At 42.1% G+C, this 22826-nt stretch overlaps 1 protein-coding gene and 1 pseudogene across 1 annotated transcript in view; both read right to left on the reverse strand.

Annotated features, from left to right (window-relative positions):
• Positions 1-7291, reverse strand: part of DCUN1D4 (defective in cullin neddylation 1 domain containing 4) — an 86350-nt gene extending 79059 nt beyond the window's left edge. Inside the window, exons 1-2 of the mRNA XM_045474094.1 lie at positions 7214-7291; positions 6957-7017 (exon numbers count right to left, since the gene is read on the reverse strand). Of these exons, the coding sequence (XP_045330050.1) occupies positions 6957-7017; positions 7214-7219 (67 nt within the window). The 5' untranslated portion in view covers positions 7220-7291. The remainder of the gene's footprint in view (positions 1-6956; positions 7018-7213) is intronic.
• An 11818-nt stretch (positions 7292-19109) lies between these two features.
• On the reverse strand, positions 19110-19566 carry LOC123583498 (annotated as a pseudogene).
• Positions 19567-22826: the final 3260 nt, after the last annotated feature.

Consider the following 22826-nt stretch of genomic DNA (forward strand, 5'->3'; position numbering starts at 1 on the left):
CTTCCTTCCCATTTGAACGTTATTATAAAAACCTGATACAAGTTCTATACTTCATAGCTGGAATACTGCCTTCTTTTTTATGAAACGCAATAAGAATTTTTTTTCAATGTGTAATATAACATGTAATGTTTTTCTCTCTGGTGCCATTTCCAAATTACTTGATCCTTATGGGGATGCTTACAGAGATAATAATGTTACACTTCTGTGCATTTATATTCAAATCCTTGGAGGGAAAATTAATAAGTATCTTGGGAGTGTGATAGTAGAGTAAAACTTTCCCCCAAATTCCACACATCCCACAATAGCAGGCTTTTCTGCATGTGTCGGGGATGGGGATACAGAGTGGAGAATGGCATAGTCCTACGACTGAAATAAAGTTGGGCCTGCTTAGATAAGTAGATAAATGTGCCCCTGGTAAAATTTGAAGAGAATGGAAAAGAACGCATGTCAAGGAGGAATCAATTCAGCCTCAGGTTGCAGTGCGAGAGTGTGTAGAACTCCACTCTTATCAAAAGTCAGGCTACCTAGGTTTACATGGAAACGAAAACAAAACAAAGTAATATATCTGTAGAGGTCAGGATAATTCATTTCTCCGACTCATAACCAACTGACAGTTTGCTAATCCAAATGATGACAACTTTTTTTTTAGTTGCTTCCCATGTGATCGTGCTTTGCTTGTTAAAGTATTCCACCTAAACTTGCAACACTCCAGTAGAGTACTAATATTATCCCTAATTTGCAGATCAGTTAACGGAGGCTTAGACAGCTTCAGTAACTTGCCATCTAGCTAATAAGGAATAGTGTCCGTAAGTGGTGAAACTCCCTGCGTTATAATGTTCCCCCTCTTTTTAATCAGGTTAATATATGCCCTGCATACCTAAGAGACTTATGTATAAGGATACAATGATATGGATATGAATGTGCTTTTAAAAGATAGTGAAACCTGGCCTTATTCTCGAGTTGAATATCTAGACTCAGGTTTTCTTTGTAGATATATATTATGAAAAGTAGGAGTCAGAAAGATTAGTTCCAGGTTACTCTATCCTTCTTACCTGTTTTATCCTTTGACCTGATTTCAATAGCAACTATCAACTTCATGGTATTTTTTTAATGAGATTATTTATCTAGAGTATCTAATGAGGCTCTGCTGAATGTAACAAATTCACTACTCTGATATACCAGTGGGAAGGGACAGCCTCTTTGGCCTACTGGAGTTAACCTTTTAACCATTGAGGCCCGTGTTATTGGGAAACAGTTTCGGCTCTTAAGCTTTTAATTTCAGAGGAATGTCACTGTAACTTATGCTTCTTTTCACTTATATACATAGAACAGTTTTGCAATAGCCACTTGCAGATGCTACTAGGGTAATAAAAGCGTAGGTTTCATTTTTCAATACCTGTATATAGTCATGTCCCAATTATTAGGCTAATGGAAAAGGCTTAGAAGTAGACATTTTCCTCCATTGTCACTAACAGGGACAGTCTCTCCTCAAAACTGATGATGATTGGGGCGGCTGAGTGGTTCAGTCGGTTAAGCGTCCGACTTCGGCTCAGGTCATGATCTCATGGTTCGTGAGTTTGAGCCCGTGTCGGGCTCCGTGCTGACAGCTCAGAGCCTGGAGCCTGGAGCCTGCTTCGGATTCTGTGTCTCCCTCTCTCTCTGCCCCTCCCCCACTCACACTCTGCCTCTCTCTGTCTCTCAAAAATGAATAAACGTGGGGAAAAATTAAAAAAAAAAAAACTGGTGATGATTGACAAGCTGAAAAGATGGCATCATTTGCCATATATCTTGTTTAACACACTTTTTCTTTCATCAGCTTCCTTTTCCCCTGCCCCTATTATGCTAGAGGTTAGAACACTGACAGTGAAACACAAGCAAGTGACCTCTATAATCATCACAGGTTACTTCGTAGAATTGATAACCTGTCATGTGGGTTTATAATGCACATTAACGGGACTTCCATATTTTTCATCAGCCTCTATTGGGTCAGTAATGTAACTCCCAAAGTGAAAAAAAGAGACCTTAAGAGATGGAGCTTTTTCGAACCAACTCTGCACTGGGCATTTTTAGACATGGCAGAACTTTTGACATTTTTTTCTGAAGCAAGACATAGGCTTAACCCAGATGGCCTGGATTAAAAACCCATCGGCTCCGCCACTTGAGAAGACAAATTATTTTGGGGCGCCTGGGTGGCTCAGTCAGTTAAGTGTCCGACTTCAGCTCAGGTCATGAGCTCATGGTTTGTGGGTTCGAGCCCCGTGTCAGGCTCTGTGCTGACAGCTCTGAGCCTGGAGCCTGCTTCGGAATCCGTTTTTCCCTCTCTACCGCTCCCTGCCTCGTGCTCTCTCTCTGTCTCTCAGAAATAAATAAGCATTTAAAAAAAATTTTTTTAAAAGAAGACAAATTATTTCACCTCTTTCTGTGTCTTAGTTTCCTCATCTGCAAAAGAGTGAAAATAACATGAACTACCTCATAGTTATGTTGTGAGAAGTAAGCAAATGAGTAAGTACAAGGAAAGCATATGAAAGTACCTGGCTCAATACCTGTTAGTTGCAGTACTCATCATACTCTTGAATAAACCCTTCCCCTTCACATACACCTTGTCATCCCAGATCCTTCTTTTCCTCTAAGCTGGTCTCTAACTCCACAGTCACTATGTTTCATTAAGTTGGCTTCCTTTCTCCTTTCTAGAGTTTACAGTGAACACTGAGTTGGGATACAAAAGCCTCCTTCACCAAGACATGCCACCAATGTGAAATTAACCTAGTTTGAAACTGACTTGTGAGACTTTACACAATAAAGAAGAAAATGGGGACCCCATATCAATGCTGCGTCATTCAAACTCTTTGAAAACTAGCTTAATGAAAATTGATTGATAGTGGAAGTTCAGATGCACGTAGGAAATTTCTAAACAATTAAACAAATTGTAGCAAATTACAGGGGATTCTACATAAATAGAAGCATATATTGTGTTCCCATAGTGAATAATTTCTCTTCCTTGTCCTTTGAAGTAATATTACCCTTCTCTGAGTGCCACAGTTACTGGCATAAAAGACTTTGAATCTGCTATACCAGAGGCAAAATGTCTTTAAATATTACCCTTGAGCCAGCCTGGAATAAGATACAGACCCTACCACTTTAACCCTTGAACAGGAATTAAACTTGTCTGGGCCTCAATTCCTCCGTCTATAAAAATGGGAGTAATATCTTCCAGAGATAAATATGATAAAATATGTGCAAACATTTATAAAAGGAGGAAAGGGAAGCAGAAATAAATGCACGAGCACCAATTATGTGATGCATCCACATTTTTCTTTGTGAACCTCATGCAGTCTTGTGAGGTACAGTTGGTTGGCTAATTTTTATGCCTGGGGCTATTTCAAGCAAAAATGAGTCTGTGTTTTTAAGTTATCTAGAAAATCCTGGTTTCCTTCTTTATGGAGCTGCCATTTTAGGGATCTCTCAGAAAAGCTAAGAATTTTCCAATTCTGATGAGATTTGACATCAGTATTTCAATTTCATTTTTTTTTTTTTTTGCCTCTCCTGGATATAGAGAAAAAATTTCATTTATTTTTAAAACTATTTCCAACTTCCATGATTTCTTGACACATGACTACATGACTATTAGGGTAGCATTAATAAGCTTTTTTTTTTTTTTTTTTTTTTTTTTTTTTTTTTTTTTTTTTTTTTGCTAATCTTTTTCTCCAGCCCAACTATACAATGCTTCAACTGGCACTTTTTTTTTTTTTTTTAATTTTACCCAGGGCCTTTTATTTTACAGAAATCACACCTGCCTAGGGACTTAACAGAGTATTTGAACAAAAATGTATTCATTACCACATGTTCTTTTCTGAATTGGGTATTTTCACCTTATTCGCACAGAGCTAATCAAGTCCTAATGATGTTGCCTTAAATTAGATCTCAGAAGGTATAATTTTCCAGTGGAATCTAAACAATGCATGACGTTTATAGTGACTTTCATGAATATAGCATTGCTTCAGTTACTCCAGCTAGCAGGGTTTGGGCAGAAAGAATAACCATTTTACTTGTACAATGGCTTCTGTGCTGTCAGGCTCTTCGTTTCTCCTCGCCTTTTCTAGCCTGCTTCCATGAATACAATGTCTTTTTAACATCCCTCTCAGGGCAGTACAGGAGGCCCCATCCATCTCCAGACGTCGGTGGCTGCCGAGCATCTCATTATGGCAAAGTGGAGCATTCTGGGAGAGTGGATGGAGCCGGCAGGCAGCAGTAGGAAGTGGGGGAGGGAAGAGGAAGACAGGAGCTGAGGAAAATATATGCTCACTTCCTTGGTGATAACATGTTATGGAAGTAAGAACTTCCTGTTCTAGAAAGGAAGAGGATGTAGGGTGTCAAAACACCTGTGACTAAGCAGATTCCAGCTCCTATAACCCGGTTACATCTTCCTCAGCTACTGCAAGTCTCCTGACACTCATACCCGAACCCCCCCAAGAAGAACCCCCCAACAACAGAAGCCATGTTGTGGGAAGAAAGCAATGAATCCAAGTATTTAAGAAAAATATCTGTGGTTCCAAAATAGAAAAAGAATTTGGAGGCGTGCATGTACACACACACACACACACACACACACACACAGGCACACATACACACACGTACAAATCGTTAATTTACCCAATTGAAAAATATTTTCTTCCAACTAACTTGAATGCTTATTACACTTCACTTTGTTACACTGCCTTCGTCCAAGTAGGTTAAAGCAAATGCCCCCAACATTTTGGGAGTCACAGACCCCTTTAGGAAGCATTGAAAATGATGACTCTGTCAAAGGCCTGAAACCCACCTATGCCCACCCCATCACCCCCTAAATTAAGAATTCCTAGATTAGACATTCATTTGAGTTTATATTTCCTTTTTAAAACCCAGGCACTTTAGGGATTAGTCAGTGGCTATGAGTAATTTGTTGATGAGAGAGGAGTTCCACACTACCCTCCCGAGTCTGGCTGACCTCTGGGCCTGCACTCAAGTAGGGGGACCTGAACAGTTTCAGGCTGTGGAGTCGTGGGAGAGAAGGGAAGGCTTGGCTCGGGACAGGGGGCAGCATTTTCAAGACGGTATGGGGATATTGGACTATTGGACAAAGAGCAAGAGGAGGTGCCCAAGATTTCTGTTTCTAAATTTTGCTCCCCTCCAGTTCCAAACGGGGTTGCAGTCAAAACTGCTTTTTCTGCAGCCACCCACACTGGGACTCGGGGTCCTCCCAGCGCACAGGGGACCTTTTGCCTTCCCTCTCATCTAATTGTTTCACCCTCTCATCCATTCCCTGACCCCAGGCCCTGATCAGCCCCACTGCGCCCCGGGCCTCCCAGCTGCCCTGCCCCACCCCCACAGTCTGGTCAATTTACTGGGGAAGTCTGACCTTGAACCCCTGCCACTGCTCCGTTTCATTCTGCATCCCTCCACCTCCCAATCACGTATTCTGGCTTCAAAGCTCTAACACCACCACCATAGTCTGTTCTAAACCCCCATTCAAATTTATAACTATAGCTTTGGGACACATTTCAGATTCGCAGATGATAGACCGGCGGATATAAATACTGTATTGGCAAACACTTAAGCACCACTCACTTGGCACCAGGCACTGTTCTAGTGTTCCTGTCAACCCATGTAATCCTCTCGACAATCCCAAGAAGTACAAACCTTCGTTAGACTCATTTTACAGGTGAGGCAACTAAGGCACAGATAGGTGAAGGAACTTCCCCAAAGTCATACAGCTAGTAAATGGCTGAACTGGGAGAAATTAAACCCGAGCAGACTGGCTCCAGATCCGTATTTTCAATCACTTTGCTATATTGCTTCTTTGCATAGCATGGTACAGATGGCTGTGTGCCCACCCTCTCCACCCCTCCCCCAACACACAGCCCAAAGTCCTCTGTTGCGGAGGCTGTACCTATGTTTCCAGCAACAGTAGGCAGTCACACCTAGCATAGCTCTAGGGGGCTGGGGCAAATGTCCTGTGTTCTCACTGCCCATCATCAGTGGCAACATGAAACATGGTTTTCCCAGTTCCAGGGTATGGAAATTTATTCTCTTCCTTGTTTTTGGTTTTTTTTTTTATTTTTTCTAATATTTACTTATTTTTGAGAGCGATAGAGAGAGCGAGCTTGGGAGGGGCAGAGAGAGAAATGAGGACGCAGAATCCAAATCAGACTCCAGGCTCGGAGCTGTCAGCACAGAGCCAGACGCAGGGCTCGAACTCGTGGGCTGTGAGATCATGACCTGAGCCGAAGTCAGACGCTTAACTGACTGAGGCACCCAGGTGTCCTTATTCTCTTCCTTGTTAGACCTATTTGGGGACCTGGTAACAGGACTACATGTTGGGGTCTGTAAGAGTAGGGCCAAAAGTAGCAGAACATCGTTACGGGCAATTTGACTTTAAAGGGTTGCCAGTGCGCGTGGGTCAAAACTGAGCCTCTTGCCCCTGCCTCCCTCTTGACCTTCCTGAGCCTTCTCTCCCTTTTCCGGCTCCCCTTCCAGCAGTCCAGGGCCCCGTTGTGGTGCCTGGTGGCCGGCCCTCCAGGACAGAGGGTGCCCATTTTCAGGATGAGGTCTGCCCTTAGTGAGTAAGGAGAAACCTCTTTGTTCCCTGATAGGAGCAAGATTGAAGAAGCCAGACTTGAGTTTAAACAACATCCTGGAGGGCAGACACAGAGGGGTTGCCTGAAGAAGTGGAAGGAGAATAGGCCGGTCCTGAGAGGTTATTGCACTCTGCGGTCTCAGGAAGGGGGTTAGGGCCCATTCCTCCTGCTGGTTTTTGCATCAGGCAATGGAGACACTTCTTTCTTCCCTGTCTCTGAGTCACTCTGCCACTATTGGAGCCCAAGACACAAGGGAACCGTGTAGACCCCAGGGCGACCAGCCTGCTTCACACACCCTAGAGGCGCTTGTATTCGGGACCTATTTTGATGATTAAAACTTACCTGTCCAATGTCTCATTCCCTCAGCTCCTTGTGCATGACTGGCTTGCTGTTCTCGGATAAGCTAGTTCAGGGGAAACATAGATGTGTCAAGATAGTACCCCTTGCAAAGATATTTACATTTGAAAAAAAAAAAAAAAAAGACTCCCAACAAACACCGATAACATACCTCCCACAGCCAGCCTCCCACCCCAGATCTGCCCACATCTGTCTCTCCTTTACAGCTCCTCCCCAGCCTTTCCCACTCAGCACAGGCTCACCTCCATTAAGCCTTCCTTGACTGAGGCTGCCCACAGTCATGTCTTTTTCCACTTAGTACCTTCAGCACTAGAATGGAACTTGGCAGGAGTGAACGGAACCAGAACAAAAGGGAACAGAACGTTGGGCAGGACAATCTCAGAGATGAGCTGGGCACAGTCCCTCATCTCACAGGTGAGGAAGCACAGACGCAGAAGTGACTGGTCAGACACTGCCCAAGGCAGGCCAATGGCTGGGTGGGGACACTTGGACGCTTTCCTGCCCGGCCTGCCCCTCTTTTGCTTCTTTTGGGGAACTACTCACCCCACCATTCATCAAACAGAGTTATGATAGCCAATCAGCATGCCTCCCACTCCCAGTGAGCACATGATCTCTTGCTAGCTCATTCATTTATTTATGAAATGACCAATATCAATGGCCTTCCATGTGCCGGACACGGCAGGGCTCTAGAAATTACACGTTGAGCAAAAACAGACCCAATTGCTGCCCTCATGGAGCTTATGAGATTTCAAAGGAGGCATACCTTAAATAATCATGCAAGCAATGTAAAATTTTTTTGTTTTTGTTTTTGTTTTTGTTTTTTTAGAGAGAGAGAGAGCACGTGCGGTACAGGGAGAGAGAATCTTAAGCAGGCTCCATTCTCAGCGTGGAGGCTGATACGGGATTCCATCTCACAGCCCTGAGATCACAACCTGAGCCAAAATCAAGAGTCGGATGCTTGGCCAACTAAGCCACCCAGGCCTTCCTAAAATTGCTATTTTAACAAGTAATAAGGAGAAAAGGTACACAGTTGTTGTTTTTAAGTTTATTCATTTAGAGAGAGTGAATGGGAGAGGGACAGAGAGAGAGGGAGGGAGAGAGAATCCCAAGCAGAAGTCAAGTGCTGACAGCATAGAGCCTGATGCAGGGCTGCAACCCATGAGCCGTGAGCTGAAATCAAGGGTCCGAAGCTTAACCGACTGAGCCACCCAGGTGCCCCTCAAGAGCTTACAATAGGGGAACTGGCTCAGCTACTCTGTACAGGTATACAGTTTGTGCACTGCACAATGGAGCACAGCCATGGGGGCAGGGAGCTGGAATACCACTTAAACAGCCTGCTCACCAACCCATGGGGCTTGGTGTGAAGCTGTGTTTGCTCAGAGGAAAGGGTACTTTTCTTGACACACTAGGCACTGTCCACCCAAAAGGGTCATCATTTTCTAGTTCATCCCAGAGGCTCAAAGAGGCCAGCCAGGACTCTGGGTGTGATTCAGTAAGAGAAATGAGTGGAAAGAGGGCAGGTTGCCCCGAGGAGGCAACTGGAGACACATGAATGATGGGTAGTAAATAAACTAAGTGGAAAGGAAGAGCTTTCCAGACACAGGGGACAGCCCTTGCAGTGACTTCGTCATGATGGCTATCTAGTTCCTAGTTCCGGTCACTTCTGAGGCTTGGCTGATGCCTCGCCTTTCCAGGGCCTTGCTCTCACAACATCACATTTTCTATTTACAGTTCAAATTTAGTTTCTGTCACGTGCAACTGGAGAGTCCCAGCTCATAGAGCAAAGCTGGTCCAGCTCTCCCTCCTCCCAAGACTGTTGGGTCTCCTCCCTTGGCCACGCCCCCATCCCTCCACGTCAGAAACCTCTACTCTCTAAGACTGCCTCATCTTCAGAGCAGGAACTCTGTCTTTGATGATCCAGTATTGTCTCCAGCATGTAATGGAAACTCAGTATAACATCAAGACTTGAGTCACTCTTACTGGCGGTCATTCTGTCCACTGGGACTGGATGAAGTGAGTATTAGAATACAGAGTAGCTTTTCTGCGTGTCTCTCGTTGCCACCAGTTCGCCTGTGATTTCTACTGGGCCTGAGTGTATGCAGACTCCAACTTATGCTTATGTTAATAGATGGCTCTGGTTTGTCTAGAATTTGGCTGTGGAGGGCTGGTGGGATTGATTTCATAAGCAAGAGTCAGCAGCTTTTATTCTGTCTCTGCATGCTGAGTGCTAGTGGGCTGCCTTTCAGGTGAAGCATTTTCTAGATCTGACATAGCTGGATGTTAAATATGCCTAACAGGGGCGCCTGGGTGGCGCAGTCGGTTAAGCGGCCGACTTCAGCCAGGTCACGATCTCGGGGTCCGTGAGTTCGAGCCCCGCGTCAGGCTCTGGGCTGATGGCTCAGAGCCTGGAGCCTGTTTCCGATTCTGTGTCTCCCTCTCTCTCTGCCCCTCCCCCGTTCATGCTCTGTCTCTCTCTGTCCCAAAAATAAATAAACGTTGAAAAAAAAATTAAAAAAAAAAATAAATAAAATAAATATGCCTAACACCCTGTTTAGGGGTGTCAGGCAACTTGAAATCCTCTGTCGTTTTGTCAGCCGAGAACAGTCCGCTTTCCCACTGGTCTTTGTATTATTCCCAAATTAAGGACAGTCCTTCTTTTGGGTATATCCTTCCCCTTTAATTCCAGGGCCTGAAGAATTTCAGCTGCATGCAATATCTCATGCCACTGTGGCTATTAGCTTTGTTAAAGGAGCTGGTATTTGAGGTTTTGTGAGACTCGAGTCCCCTTTTAATAAGCCAAGCTCTATTGGCTTGAGATGCAGGCTGTCCTATGGAGGCTGCTGAATAAGCCAACATTTGGAAATAAGATTCATAGAATTAGGTTCCTTTTCTTCCCTGTATCTCAAGATCCGAGAGACTCTGCCATTCTTTTCTCAATCCATCAGACACGAAGGGAAACACAAAGATGATGCATCCGTCAGATCCTTTCCATACTTCCTTCACCACAACTCCCACGCCAACAAGGCTATTGAAGCCAGGTAGAAGGGTTACGAAAACATAACGCACCCAGACTTCGGAAAGGCAGCCAAGGCTTGAACATTGGCTCTTCGGCTCAACATGGGACACATTATTTGAACTCTCTGTGCAATATTCCTTTATTTTCGAAATGAGCATGACAGAACTGTTGTGAGGACTCAAACAGATGAGACGTGTGGTAGACAGAGTAATGGCACCCCAAACGTGTCCACACCCTCATCCGGGAAACCTGTGAATATGTTACTTAACATGGCAAAAGGGACTTTGTACGTATGATTAAGAAGTCTGAGATGGGGAGAGTATCCTGGATTCTCCCAGTGGGCCCTCTGTAATCACAAGGATCCTTACAAGTGAAAGAGAGAGGCAGGAGGGTCAGGGTCAGAGAAGGAGATGTGATGAGGTTGGAGCGAAGCAGCTGCTGGGAAGGGCCAAGGAATCCTGGCGTCTTTTAGAAGCTAGAAAAGGCAAATAAGTGAATTCCTTCCAGGAGGAACACAGCCTGACAACACCCTGACTTTACAGCCCCATGAGACTCATTTTGTACTTCTGATTCAAGAACTATAATAAGTATGTGTGTTTTAAACCACTGCATTTATGGCATTTTGTTACAGCAGCCATAGGAAACTAATGCAACAGTATGTAAAGTATTTACCTGCTAACATACCATAAATCGTGGCTGTTACTATTATTTTTATTTCCTTTAATCAGATTTCTTTTGTTGTAAATGACAGAAATTCAATCAATGTAGCCAAGACCAAAAAAAAAAACAGGGTGGAGAGGGGAATTTTTTGGCTCAGGTAATCAAAAAAAGGCAAAGCAAGTGTAATAATAGAAGCAAATTTATTTACTGAATGCTGGTCCTGGCACTGAGAGGAGGGCCCTGGTGGCTGGCCTAGGGCCACATATGAAAAGTAGAGGCTCCTATCCAGGACTTCACCTCTTAAGAAAATGGTGCAGAGGTCCAAGAGTGAATTAGAGATGGTTTCTTGACTGCAGGAAGGTTGAGCGTCCAGGGGCAGAGAATTCAAGAGTAGCAGGGTCTAACACAAGCCGGAAGTCCAAAGCACAAAACTTCTACGGCAGGATCTAAATCATGCTCTACCCTCCTTGGCTCTCGCTTCAGCTAGGTTTTTCAAACTTCCCATGCATTCTGTGAGCTTCCCAAAGCCTTCCCATGAATTCCTCATCTGTGTAATTTAACCAGAGTCGTTGCATTGTATACAATTGAGAATCCTGCCAAGCTTAGCAGAGATAGTCCAGCCTCAGGGGCCACTGGATCCGGGAACTAGAACTCAACAGGACACTCTTCCCATGGTTCTCAACTTGGTAGGGTGCATTCTTTTACAGTTGGGGTCACTTCTCAAAACGTGTGATCTTAGGACAGAACTCTGATTGGCAGGGCCTGACTCACATGATCATACCAAAGCCTATCAGTATGACAGGAAATGGAATGGAATTGGCCAGCCCTGAATCATAAACTGTCTTCTGAGGCCAGGGGTATTGGATACTATGATATGAAGCCCCAAAAGAACAACATGAAGTTAGTAAGGGGTAGTTTTCTAAGATAGTGTGAGTGTTCTTTCCAGAAGAATAGAGGGAAGGAATGCTAAGCAGGGCTTTTTTTTTTTTTTCCAGAAATGTCTACTTCATAATTATTATTGTTGTAATTTTATGAGGATTTATGTATTTATTTAAATAATACTTGTTTAGCATTTACTATGTGCCAGGACTGTGCCGAACTCTGGGGTTACAGCGATTAACAAAACATAAAAATTCATGTTCGGCTATTCAAGGGACCTCAAATAGCCAAAGCAATCTTGAAAAATATGAATAAGGTTGGATGATACACACTTCCCAATTTCAACGTTTATTTATTTTTGGGACAGAGACAGAGCATGAACGGGGGAGGGGCAGAGAGAGAGGGAGACACAGAATCGGAAACAGGCTCCAGGCTCTGAGCCATCAGCCCAGAGCCTGATGCGGGGCTCGAACTCACGGACTGCGAGATCGTGACCTGGCTGAAGTCGGATCGTGACCTGGCTGAAGTCGGACGCTTAACCGACTGCGCCACCCAGGCGCCCCCACACTTCCCAATTTCAAAACTTACTACAAAGCTACAGTAGTCAAGACGATGTGGTACGGACATAGTGATAGACATATAGATCAATAGAATAGAATTGAGAGTGCATAAATTAAAATTCTGAGCATTAATATTTAAGTGATTTTCAATAAGGGTGCCAAGACAATTCAATGGAGAAAGGATAGTCTTTTCAACAGTGGTGCTGGGTGTCCACAGGCAAAAGGATTAACTTGGACTGCTCCCTCATACCATATACAGTAATGAGCTCAAAATGAATCATGGGCCTAAATGGAAGAGATAAAACTATAGAACTCTTATAAGAAAACATAGGCATAAATCATTGTGAACTTGAATTAGACAATGCTTTCTTAGATAAGACACCAATAGCACAAGCAACAAAAGAAAAATACAGATAAATTGGACTTCATCAAAGCCAAAAACTTTTGTGCTACTAAGGACACCATCATGAAAATAAAAAGACAATCCACAGAATGGGAGAAAATATTTTCAAATTATTTATCTAGTAAGGGACTTGTATCTAGCCAACATAAAGAACTCTCATACCTTTAAAAAGATTACCTGTACTCTGAAAACTATAAAATACTGATGAAAGAAATTGAAGAAGACACATAGAAATGGAGAAACATTCCATGCTCATGGACTGGGAGAACAAATATTGTTAAAATGTCTGTACAACCCAAAGCAATCTACACATTTAATGCAATCCTTACAGCATTAATGCAATTCCAATAGCATTTTTCACAGAGCTGAAACAAACAATCCTAAAATGTGTATGGAACCACCAAAGACCCCAAAGAGCCAAAGCAACCTTGAAAAAGAAGAGCAAAGCTGAAGGCATCACAATTCCAGACTTCAGCTTACATTACAAAGCTGTAGTGATCAAAACAGTATGGTGCCAGCACAAAAATAGATACATATATCAATAGAACAGAATAGAAAACCCAGAAATGAACCCACAGCTATATGGTCAATTGATCTTCAACAAAGCAGGAGAGAATACCCAACGGGGAAAGAGTCTGTTTAACAAATGGTATTGGGAAAACTGGACAGCAGAATGCAAATGAAACAGGATCACTTTTGTACACCAAACACAAAAATAAATTCAAATGGATTAAAGACCTAAATGTGAGACCTGAGACCGTAAAAACCCTAGAGGAGAACACAGGCAATAACCTCTTTGACATTGGCTATAGCAAATTCCTACTAAATACGTGTCCTGAGGGGGCACTTGGGTGGATCAGTGGGTTAAGTGTCTGACGTTGGCTCAGGTCATGATCTTATGGTTCTTGAGTTCAAGCCCCACATCAGGCTGTGTACTGACAATGCGGAGACTGCTTAAGATTCTCTCCCCCTCTGTCTCTGTCCCTCCCCCACTCACACTTTCTCTCTCTCTCTCAAAATAAATAATAAATAAATAAATACCCTAAAGCAAGGGAAACAAAAGTAAAAATAAACTATTGGGACTTCATCAAATTAAAAAACTTCTGCACAGCCAAGGAACAAATCAACAAAAATAAAAGGCAACATACAGAATGAGAGAATATATTTGCAAATGACATATCTGATATCCAAAATATATAAAGACCTTATCAAACTCAACACCCAAAAAACAAATAATCCAGTGAAGAAATGGACAGAAGACATGAATAGGCACTTTGCCAAAGAAGACATCCAGATGGCCAACTGACATATGCAAAGATGCTCAACATCACTCATCATCAGGGAAATACAAATCAAAACCACAATGAGATACCACCTCACACCTGTCAAACGGCTTAAATTAACAACACAAGAAAGAACAGGTGTTGGCGAGGATGCGGAGAAAGGGGAACCCTCTTGCACCGCTGGTGGGAATGCAAACTGGTGCAGCCGCTCTGGAAAACAGTATGGAGGTTCCTCAAAAAGTTAAGAATAGAACTACCCTCTAACACAGCAATTGCACTACTAGGTATTTTCCCAAAGAATATAAAAATACTAATTGAAAGGAATACATGACTCAATGTTTACAGCAGCATTATCTACAACAGCCAAATTATGGAAACAGCCCAAGTGTCCATTGACTGAAGAATGGATAAAGAAGATGTGGTGTATATATATATGTATATATATATATATATATATATATATATATATATATGTATATATATATATATATATATACATATATATATAATGGAATATTACTCAGCCATAAAAAAGAATAAAATCTTGCCATTTGTGATGACAGAAATGGAGCTAGAGTGTATTATGCTAAGTGAAAAAAGTCAGAGAAAGACAAATACCATACAATTTCACTCCTATGTGGAATTTAAGAAACAAAATAAATGAACAAAGAAAAAAAGAAAGAGAGAGAGGGAGAGGGAGGCAAACCAAGAAACAGACTCTTAATTACAGAGCACAAACTGGTGGTTATCAGAGGGGAGGTGGGGCGGGGTGGGTGAAATAGGTTATGGGGATTAAGGGGGGCACTTGTCATAATGAGCACAGGGTGACGTGTTGATGGAAGTGTTGAATCACTATATTCTACACCTGAAGCTAATTACACTGTATATTAACCAACTGGAATTTAAATAAAAACCTTAAAAAAAAGATACGTAACCCAATCAAAAAAGAGCAAAAGATCTGAATAAACATTTCTCCAAGGAAGATACACAAATACCCAATAAGAACATGAAAATGTGCCCAGCATCTTAGCTATTAGGGAAATACAGATCAAAACCTCAATGAAGACATTTAACATTTACTAGGATGACTATATGAAAAAGACAGATAATAACAAGTCTTGGCAAAAGGGCTAGAGAACAAGTGTTGAAGAAATTACATTGCTAGTGAGAATGTAAAACTTACAGCTGTTTGGAAAATAGTTTGGCAGTTCTTTAAAGGTTAAGCAGAGAATTACTCTATAACCCAGTAATTCCTCTCCTAGTTATATACCCAAGAAATATGAAAACATATATACACACAAAAACTTATATACAAATGTTCATGGCAGCATTATTCATATCCATTAACTGATGAATGGATAAATAAAATGTGAATATCTATACAATGGAATACTAGTGAGCCATGAAAAGGAATGAAGTACAGATACTCTATAGTATTGACCTTGGAAACATGCTAAGCAAAAGAAGCCAGTCACAAAAGACCATGTATTGCATAACTCCAATTTTATGAAATGTCTAGAATAGGCAAATTTATAGAGACAAAAAGTAAATTAGTCACTGCCTATGGCCGGTGGAGGGAGTGGCGGATGGCGTGAAAGAAAGTGACTGCTAATGGGCATGTATTTTGCGAGGAGAAATGAATGAAAAATATTCTAAAATTGGAATGATGGTTAGACAAATCTGTGATTATACTAAAATGCATTTGTGTACCTTTTATTAATGTTTATTTATTATTGAGAGAGAGAGACAGAGTGTGAGCAGGGGGGGAGGGATAGAGAGAGAAGGAGACAGAGAATCTGAAGCAGGCTCCAGGCTCTGAGCTGTCTGCACAGAGCCCATGAACTGCAAGACCATGACCTGAGCTGAAATCAGATGCCTAACTGACTGAGCCACCCAGGCACCCCCAAATTGTATACTTTGTAGGTAAATTGTGTGGCATGTGAATTATATCTCAATGTTAAAAAAAAAATCCATGCCCTCATTGAGCTTGCACTCTATTGGGAGATGTTTATATATAAATAAACATAATGTTTTCAGTGTTGCTAAAGCAAATTCTAAAGCAGAATGGGGGAGAGGGAGGTCTGGAGAGTGGGCGGAGGCTGCAATTGTAACTAGAGTATTATTGAAGGTAAAGAAGATTACACATGAAGAGACCTACAGCAGATGAGGGTACAAGCCCTGGGGAGATCTGGGATAAGAGTGCTCTAGGCAGAGGAAACAGTAAGTGCAAAGGCCCTGAGGCAGGAGTATCCCAATCACATTGATGAACAGCAAGGTCAGTGTGGCTGGGGAGACTTTCTTTCTTTCTATTTTTTTTAGGGGCCCCTGGGTGGCTCAGCTGGTTGAGCGTCTGACTCTTTATTTCAGCTCAGGTCATGATCTCATGCATGGTTCGTGAGTTCAAGGCCTGCATAGAACTGTCAGTTCAGAGCCTGCTTGGGACTCTCTCTCTCTCTCTCCCTTTCTGTCCCTGCTGTGCACTCTCTCTCTCTCTCTCAAAATAAATAAATGAAAGAAAGAAAGAAAGAAAGAAAGAAAGAAAGAAAGGAAAGAAAGAAAGAGAGAGAGAAAGAAAGAAAGAAAGAAAGAAAGAAAGGAAGGAAGAAAGAAAGAAAGAAAAAGAAAGGCAGACCAAGTGTGGACAAGGATGTGGAGAAATTGCAACCATTCCATTTCTGGAGGGGATGTAAAATGTTTCAGCCACTGGGGAAAATAGTTTGGCAGTTCCCCAAAAGGTAAACAGAATCACCATATGACCCAGCAATTCTGTTCGTAGGTAGGTGTACCCTAAACAATTGAAAACAGCTACACAAACAAATACATGCACATGAACAGGCAGCACTATTTATAATAACAAAAAGGTGCGAACAACCCAAATATCCATGGATAGATGAGTGAATAAATTAATTTGTGGTGTATGCATACAATGGGGTATTAGCCATAAAACTGAAGAACTGATCCATCCACAATGTGGATGAAACTTAGAAACTTGGAAACATGTGCTACATGAAAGAAGCCATACACAAAAGGTCACATGTTGTGTGATTTTGTTTTATGTGAAACATCCAGAATGGGTCGGTCTGTAGAGACAGACTAGATCAGCAGTTGTCAGGAGCTGGGGGTAGGAGAGAGGAGAGAGTAACTGCTTAATGGGAAAGAGTTTTATTGAGGGATGATGAAAATGTTTTGAATTAGGCAGAGGTGGTGGTTGCACAACATTGTGCCACTAACTTGCCCCTGAATTGTTCATTCTAAAATGGTTAATTTGTTGTTAATTTACCTCAATTAAAAAAAATATTAATGCATTCAAATGTAGGCCTTTTATTATATACCTCAACAAAAAAACAACAAAGCATTCAAATTTTGGCCTTTTATTATTGTCTTTAAATGTTTGCTTGTTTTTGAGAGAGAGAGAGAGAGAGAGCAGGGGAGGGGCAGAGAGAGAGAGGGGGACAGAGGATCCAAAGTGGGCTCTGTGCTGACAGCAGGCAGCCTGATGCGGGCCTCGAGCTCACAAACCATGAGATCGTGACCTGAGCTGAAGTTAGATGCTTAACCGACTGAGCCACTCGGGTACCCAGATCTTTTATTATGAATATGAAATAGCCTAGTAACATACCTGTCAAGACACCGTAATCTAAAGTGCTCTACTGTAGCAATATCGCTTCCTCCCCCCCCCCCCGGCCCCCCCCCCCCAGCATTATCACTTCTATTTCCCTTTAATTCTCAGCTAAGTGCTTGCCACTGTGTATCACCTAGAGATGCGTGGATTGTCAGGTAGGTGTGTTCTTATAGACATACAGGTTGATTCTGCTCCCTTTTCTAGCAGCTGGCTTCTTTTGAAGGGGACCTATTCTTGATTACCTTAGTTCACTTATCAATCCTATCTTAGCAATCTCAGAGATACCTGTAGGTCTTATTTCCTTGCACTTGTTAACATCTCAAGCCTACTTTGTCTTGCCACTGTGCTAGCTCCTCAAAAGTGGAAACTGTGGACCAATTGCATCAGAATCACCTCACCCCAAATCCAGACTTACTGAGTCAAACTATCTGGGGGGTATCGCCAGAATCTGAACTTGTATTAAGCAGCCCTGCCATATGCTTTTGTGTGTAGACATTTAAGACCATTACCTCTGTTCCAGATTCGCCTTTAGTGGTTAATTTACTAATTCATTCAACCATTCATTGAGTGCCCATCCAAGCAGCTTCCTAAATACTACAGTGAAAAAAGAAATGGAAACCACAATTGGTAAAAAAAAAAAAAAAAAAAAAAAAAAAAACCAAAAAAAACAACAAGAAACCTGTATTTTTGATTTGCAAAATAGATCAACTGTACCAAATCATAATATGCAATATGAACTATCTAAACGCAAATTATTTTAACACTAGCTCATTCAGACCCATATATCCCAAGATAAGACTATAGTAACAGTCACTTCATGTGGATTCATTTCTGTGTTCCAAAGACCGCAGACAGTTCTAGCAACCTGCCAGATTTACAAATTCTGTCGATCCTGACCTAACCCTAGTCCTACAAACTCTGCAAGTACTCTTCCCTAATTTTCCTCTCCGGAGACCCTACTGAGATTCCATCCAGCTCATGTTTTTCCTTGCTCACAATTTCAGTAAACTCAGCTTGTATAAGCAGCAGGTGTCCATGGTGTTCTTTTTGTTGGGCTTCAACAGCAGGTACAGATATGAAATTGTTATTTTCTTCTATGAATTATTGTTTATCTCCTTTACTGTTAATTTGCATTCTGTTTTATGTGATACTATTCCTAGAATCTAAATTTAGTGTTTCTGTGCATTTTCCTCCGGAGGCACATCGATCAAGACACATCCATTGGCTGCTTACTCTCTACACCTTGAGAACAGAGTATAAGAGAATTATTTCAAGAGTTAAGTTACTGAAGCAATAACAATCCCACAGTCTTCAGCAATTTGAAATGTGTCTAGATCCTGTGGAAACGAGGGCTGTGGTTCCTGAAATGTTGCCAGCGTGTCTCTCAATGTGGATTTAGTCTCCTTCATCCCATTCAGGATTTAGAGGATACATTCAATCAAGATTCCTCTTTTTCAGCCCTGGACATTTTTCTTCTATTTCTTTATTTCTTTCCCTCCAGTCTCTTCATTACTAACCTCTACACAAAGGCATAAACTTCTAGACCTATCCACCATGAGTCTTAACTTTTATCCCCTTTTTAACCATTTCATTTTGTTTTGTTTTTATTTAAATTTTAGTTAACATACAGTGCAATATTGGTTTCAGGAGTAGCATTCAGTGATTCATCACTTACATACAACACCCAATGCTCATCACAAGTGCTCTCCTTTTTCTTTTTTTTTTCCAGTGAGGCATTTTATTAGTATGAATGTATTACATCCCTAGAAAAAGAATCCCAGGACTTTCCCTCCCGTGTGTTTTCGTCTTGCTTCTTCATGGTCCATGATGCCAGCTGATGTTGTCAGTACAACGAAACCAAACTGGCAGGATGGGAGCAGGTTATTCTGCCATTTTTCTAGATCTTTGAGTTGTACATCAAACCTGGGGCTGATCACTCCACACTTGTTTAACCTGCCTGTGAAGTTCACAATTTTCCCAGCTCTGTGATCATCGATGATTTCAAATTCACCAATGTAGCCATGCTTCATCATCACAGTCAGAAATCAGACAATGACTTTGGAGAATGGCCTAATAAGAACCTGGCATTTGCCTGTCTTTTCATCATTGTTTATGCCCTTGAGAGCATCTGCCAGGACATTCATGCACACCATTATGGCAGCACGGAAAGATGGCGGACAGAGAGTGTCCTCCTTACTCCCCATCACCCATCTAGCCCATCTTCCACCCACCTACCTCTGTCAACCCTCAGTTTGTGCTCTATTGTTAGGAGTCTCTTGTGATTTTTTTCCCTCTCTTCTCTCCCCCTACTTCTCATATGTTCATCTGTTTTGTTTCTTAAATTCTACATATGCATGAAATTATATTGTATTTGTCTTTCTCTAATTGATTTCACTTAGCATAATATACTCTAGCTCTATCCACATCATTGCAAATGACAAGGTATCATTCTTTTGACAGCTGAGTAATATTCCATCATATATATATATATATATATATATGCCACATCTTCTTTATGCATTCATTAGTCGATGGACATTTGGGCTCTCTCCATAGTTTGGCTACTGCTGATAGTGCTACTATAAACATTGGGGTGCATGTACCCCTTTACATCTGTATTTTTGTACCCTTTGGGTAAATACCTAATAGTCCAATTCCTGGAGCATACAGTAGTTCTGTTTTCAGTTTTTTGAGGAACCTCCGTACTGTTTTCCAGAGTGGCTGTGCCAGCCTGCATTTCCACCAACAGCGCAAATGGGTTCCCTTTTCTCCTTCCAACACCTATTGCTTCCTGTGTTGTTAATTTTAGCCATTCGGACAGGTGTGAGGTGATATCTCATTGTGGTTTTGATTTGCATTTTCCTGATGATGAGTCATGCTGAGCATCTTTTCATGTGTCTGGTAGCCAACTGGATGTCTTCTTTGGAAAAATGTCTATTCATGTCTTCTGCCCATTTCTATTTCTGCCCATTTCTATGAGCTATTTGTTTTTTGGGTGTTGAGTTTTATAAGTACTTTATATATTTTGAATACTAACCCTTTATCAGATACATCATCTGCAAATATCTTCTCCCATTCCATAGGCCGCCTTTTAATTACTTTGATTGTTTCCTTTGCTGTGCAGAGCTTTTTATCTTGATGAAGTACCATCAGTTCATGTTTGCTTTCAGTGACATGTCGAGTAAGAAGTTGCTCCTGCCTAGATCAAAGAAGTTGCTGCCTGTGTTCTCCTCTAGGATTTTGATGGTTTCCTTTCACATTGAGGTCTTTCATCCATTTTGAATTTATTTTTGTGTATCATATAAGAAAGTGGTCCACTTTCATTCTTCTGCATGTTGCTATCCAGTTTTCCCAGCTCTGTTGTTGAAGAGACTGTCTTCTTTCCATTGGACATTCTTTCCTGCTTTGCTCAAGATGAGTTGACCATATAGTTATGGGTCCAATTTCTGGGCTTTCTATTCTGTTCCACTGATTTACGTGTCTGTTTTTGTGCCAGTACCATACTGTCTTGATGAGAACAGCTTTATAATATAGCTTGAAATCCCGTAACCATTTTCATTTTGAGTTCTGGCCACACCCCTTGGGTTGATCTCCCAACACAGTAATTCAGTTGTCAGCTGTGTGCTATTTAATAACCCATTAGCAAAGGGTTGTTTTGTGGATAAAACGTCTTCGCAAATCTCCCTGAATCAGGTTCTGGCATGAGGAATTGTTACCGACTGAATGTTTATATCACCCTAAAGTCCATATGTTGAGGCCCTAACCCCCAATGCATTTGGAAGTAGGGCTTTTTTGGAAGGTAATTAGGTTTAGACGAGGTCATGAGGGTGGAGCCCCCGTGATGGGATCAGTGTCCTTACAGAAGAGAAAGAGATACCAGAGCTTGCTTTCTAACAGAGACTTTGAGAAAGCCTGAGTTGGTAAAAAGGGCCCTGACCAACCCAAGAGACCTAGATTCCATTCCCAGGTCTGTGCCTCACTAGCTGTGTGATTTCAGCTGAGCCACTCACTTCCCCAAGTACCTGTGTTCTCATCCAAAAACCAAGAGGGTTGGCTAAATTAGAGGCCCTCAACATGAGGGTTGCAACATGTGACAAAAATCCAGAAATAACAGTGGCTTAAGTTAGATAGAAATATAATTGTCTACACACAGACAGCCCAAGGATCTCATGACAGCTCCGGCATCTTCATGGACCCAGGCTCCTTCTACCTGGTTCTCTCCTTTGGCACCCTTAACACATGCTTTCCACCACATGGTCCAAGATGGCTGCCATAGCTTTCCTCTCCACGTTTCAGGCACAGAAAGGAGAAAAGGGCATGACCCCCTTTAAGGACACCTTCTGAAGTCTCATACACTCCTTCCTTTTATATCTTGGCGTCAAGAACTTGTGCCATGATCGTCGTAGCTGTGAGAGAGGCTGGGAAATGTAGCCTTTTTTCTGGGTGTCCATGTGACACAGGAAAACCAATATCAGGGGACAATGACAGGCTCTGCCACAATGTCTCCATTGTGATTTGTATACCAGGAAACCTACTGCTCATGAACTACTCAAGATTACTAACGAATTGTTTCACAAACGTGAGTGGATTCAAAGTCATCCCTGTGTTAGCACTTATGCTCTCTCTTCCTTATACTTTTGATAAGTTTTCTTGAGAGGCAGTGTTTAATTCAGTCACAGCGAATCAAGTAAAACACAATCTTTTCAATGACTCAGTCTGCAGTGAATTACTGTCGCTAATAGTTAGTCCTTACCAACATTTGTGGTTTTGTCAAATGTGAAAATATTAATAAGAGAGTGCCATGTGTGTATCTTGATGGCAATCGCGTTGGCTTTCATGAAGGGAAAAAGGTTAAGAAATCTTAAATGAGCTCTAAAAGTGCGTATCAGCTTGAAAACACCTGCGATTCAGGGAATATAAACTCTCTCCTTCATGAACCACTTGTAATGTGAAGCCTGCAAGGGGGAAGCTTGTTAACAATACAAGTCCTAGGCCCACTTCATACCAACAGACTAAAAATCTCTGGGGGTGAGGCCCAGAAATGTGCCAGTTTCACTAGCTCTCCGAGGGGTGATTCCTATGTACACAGGGTTGGGAGTACTTCAGGTCTTTCAGGGAAAAGCTTTGGCCGGCCACTTTTCATTCAGTCCCACTGACTGATTCAGCTGCGTCTGGCTGCCGGGCTGTATGCACGGCTTGAGGCAGAGGCGACTTGCTCTATCAGGATCATCAGCGATGTCGTGGTTTTACCAGGTGTCCCTCACCACAGCATGATGTTAAACTGCTACCGTCAGTCTCCCACCGCATCACTGACACAGCAGTGTCAGCTCGGAATTCAATGGAAAGTCAGGTGCCACTCATGGAAGGGGTGAATATGTTGAATAAACTGACTCTGCCTTCTGCACCTGTCTTTAATGTCAGGCTAAACCAAG

This window comes from Leopardus geoffroyi, chromosome B1 (assembly GCF_018350155.1).
Source record: "Leopardus geoffroyi isolate Oge1 chromosome B1, O.geoffroyi_Oge1_pat1.0, whole genome shotgun sequence".
NCBI classification, from domain to species: Eukaryota; Metazoa; Chordata; class Mammalia; order Carnivora; family Felidae; genus Leopardus; species Leopardus geoffroyi.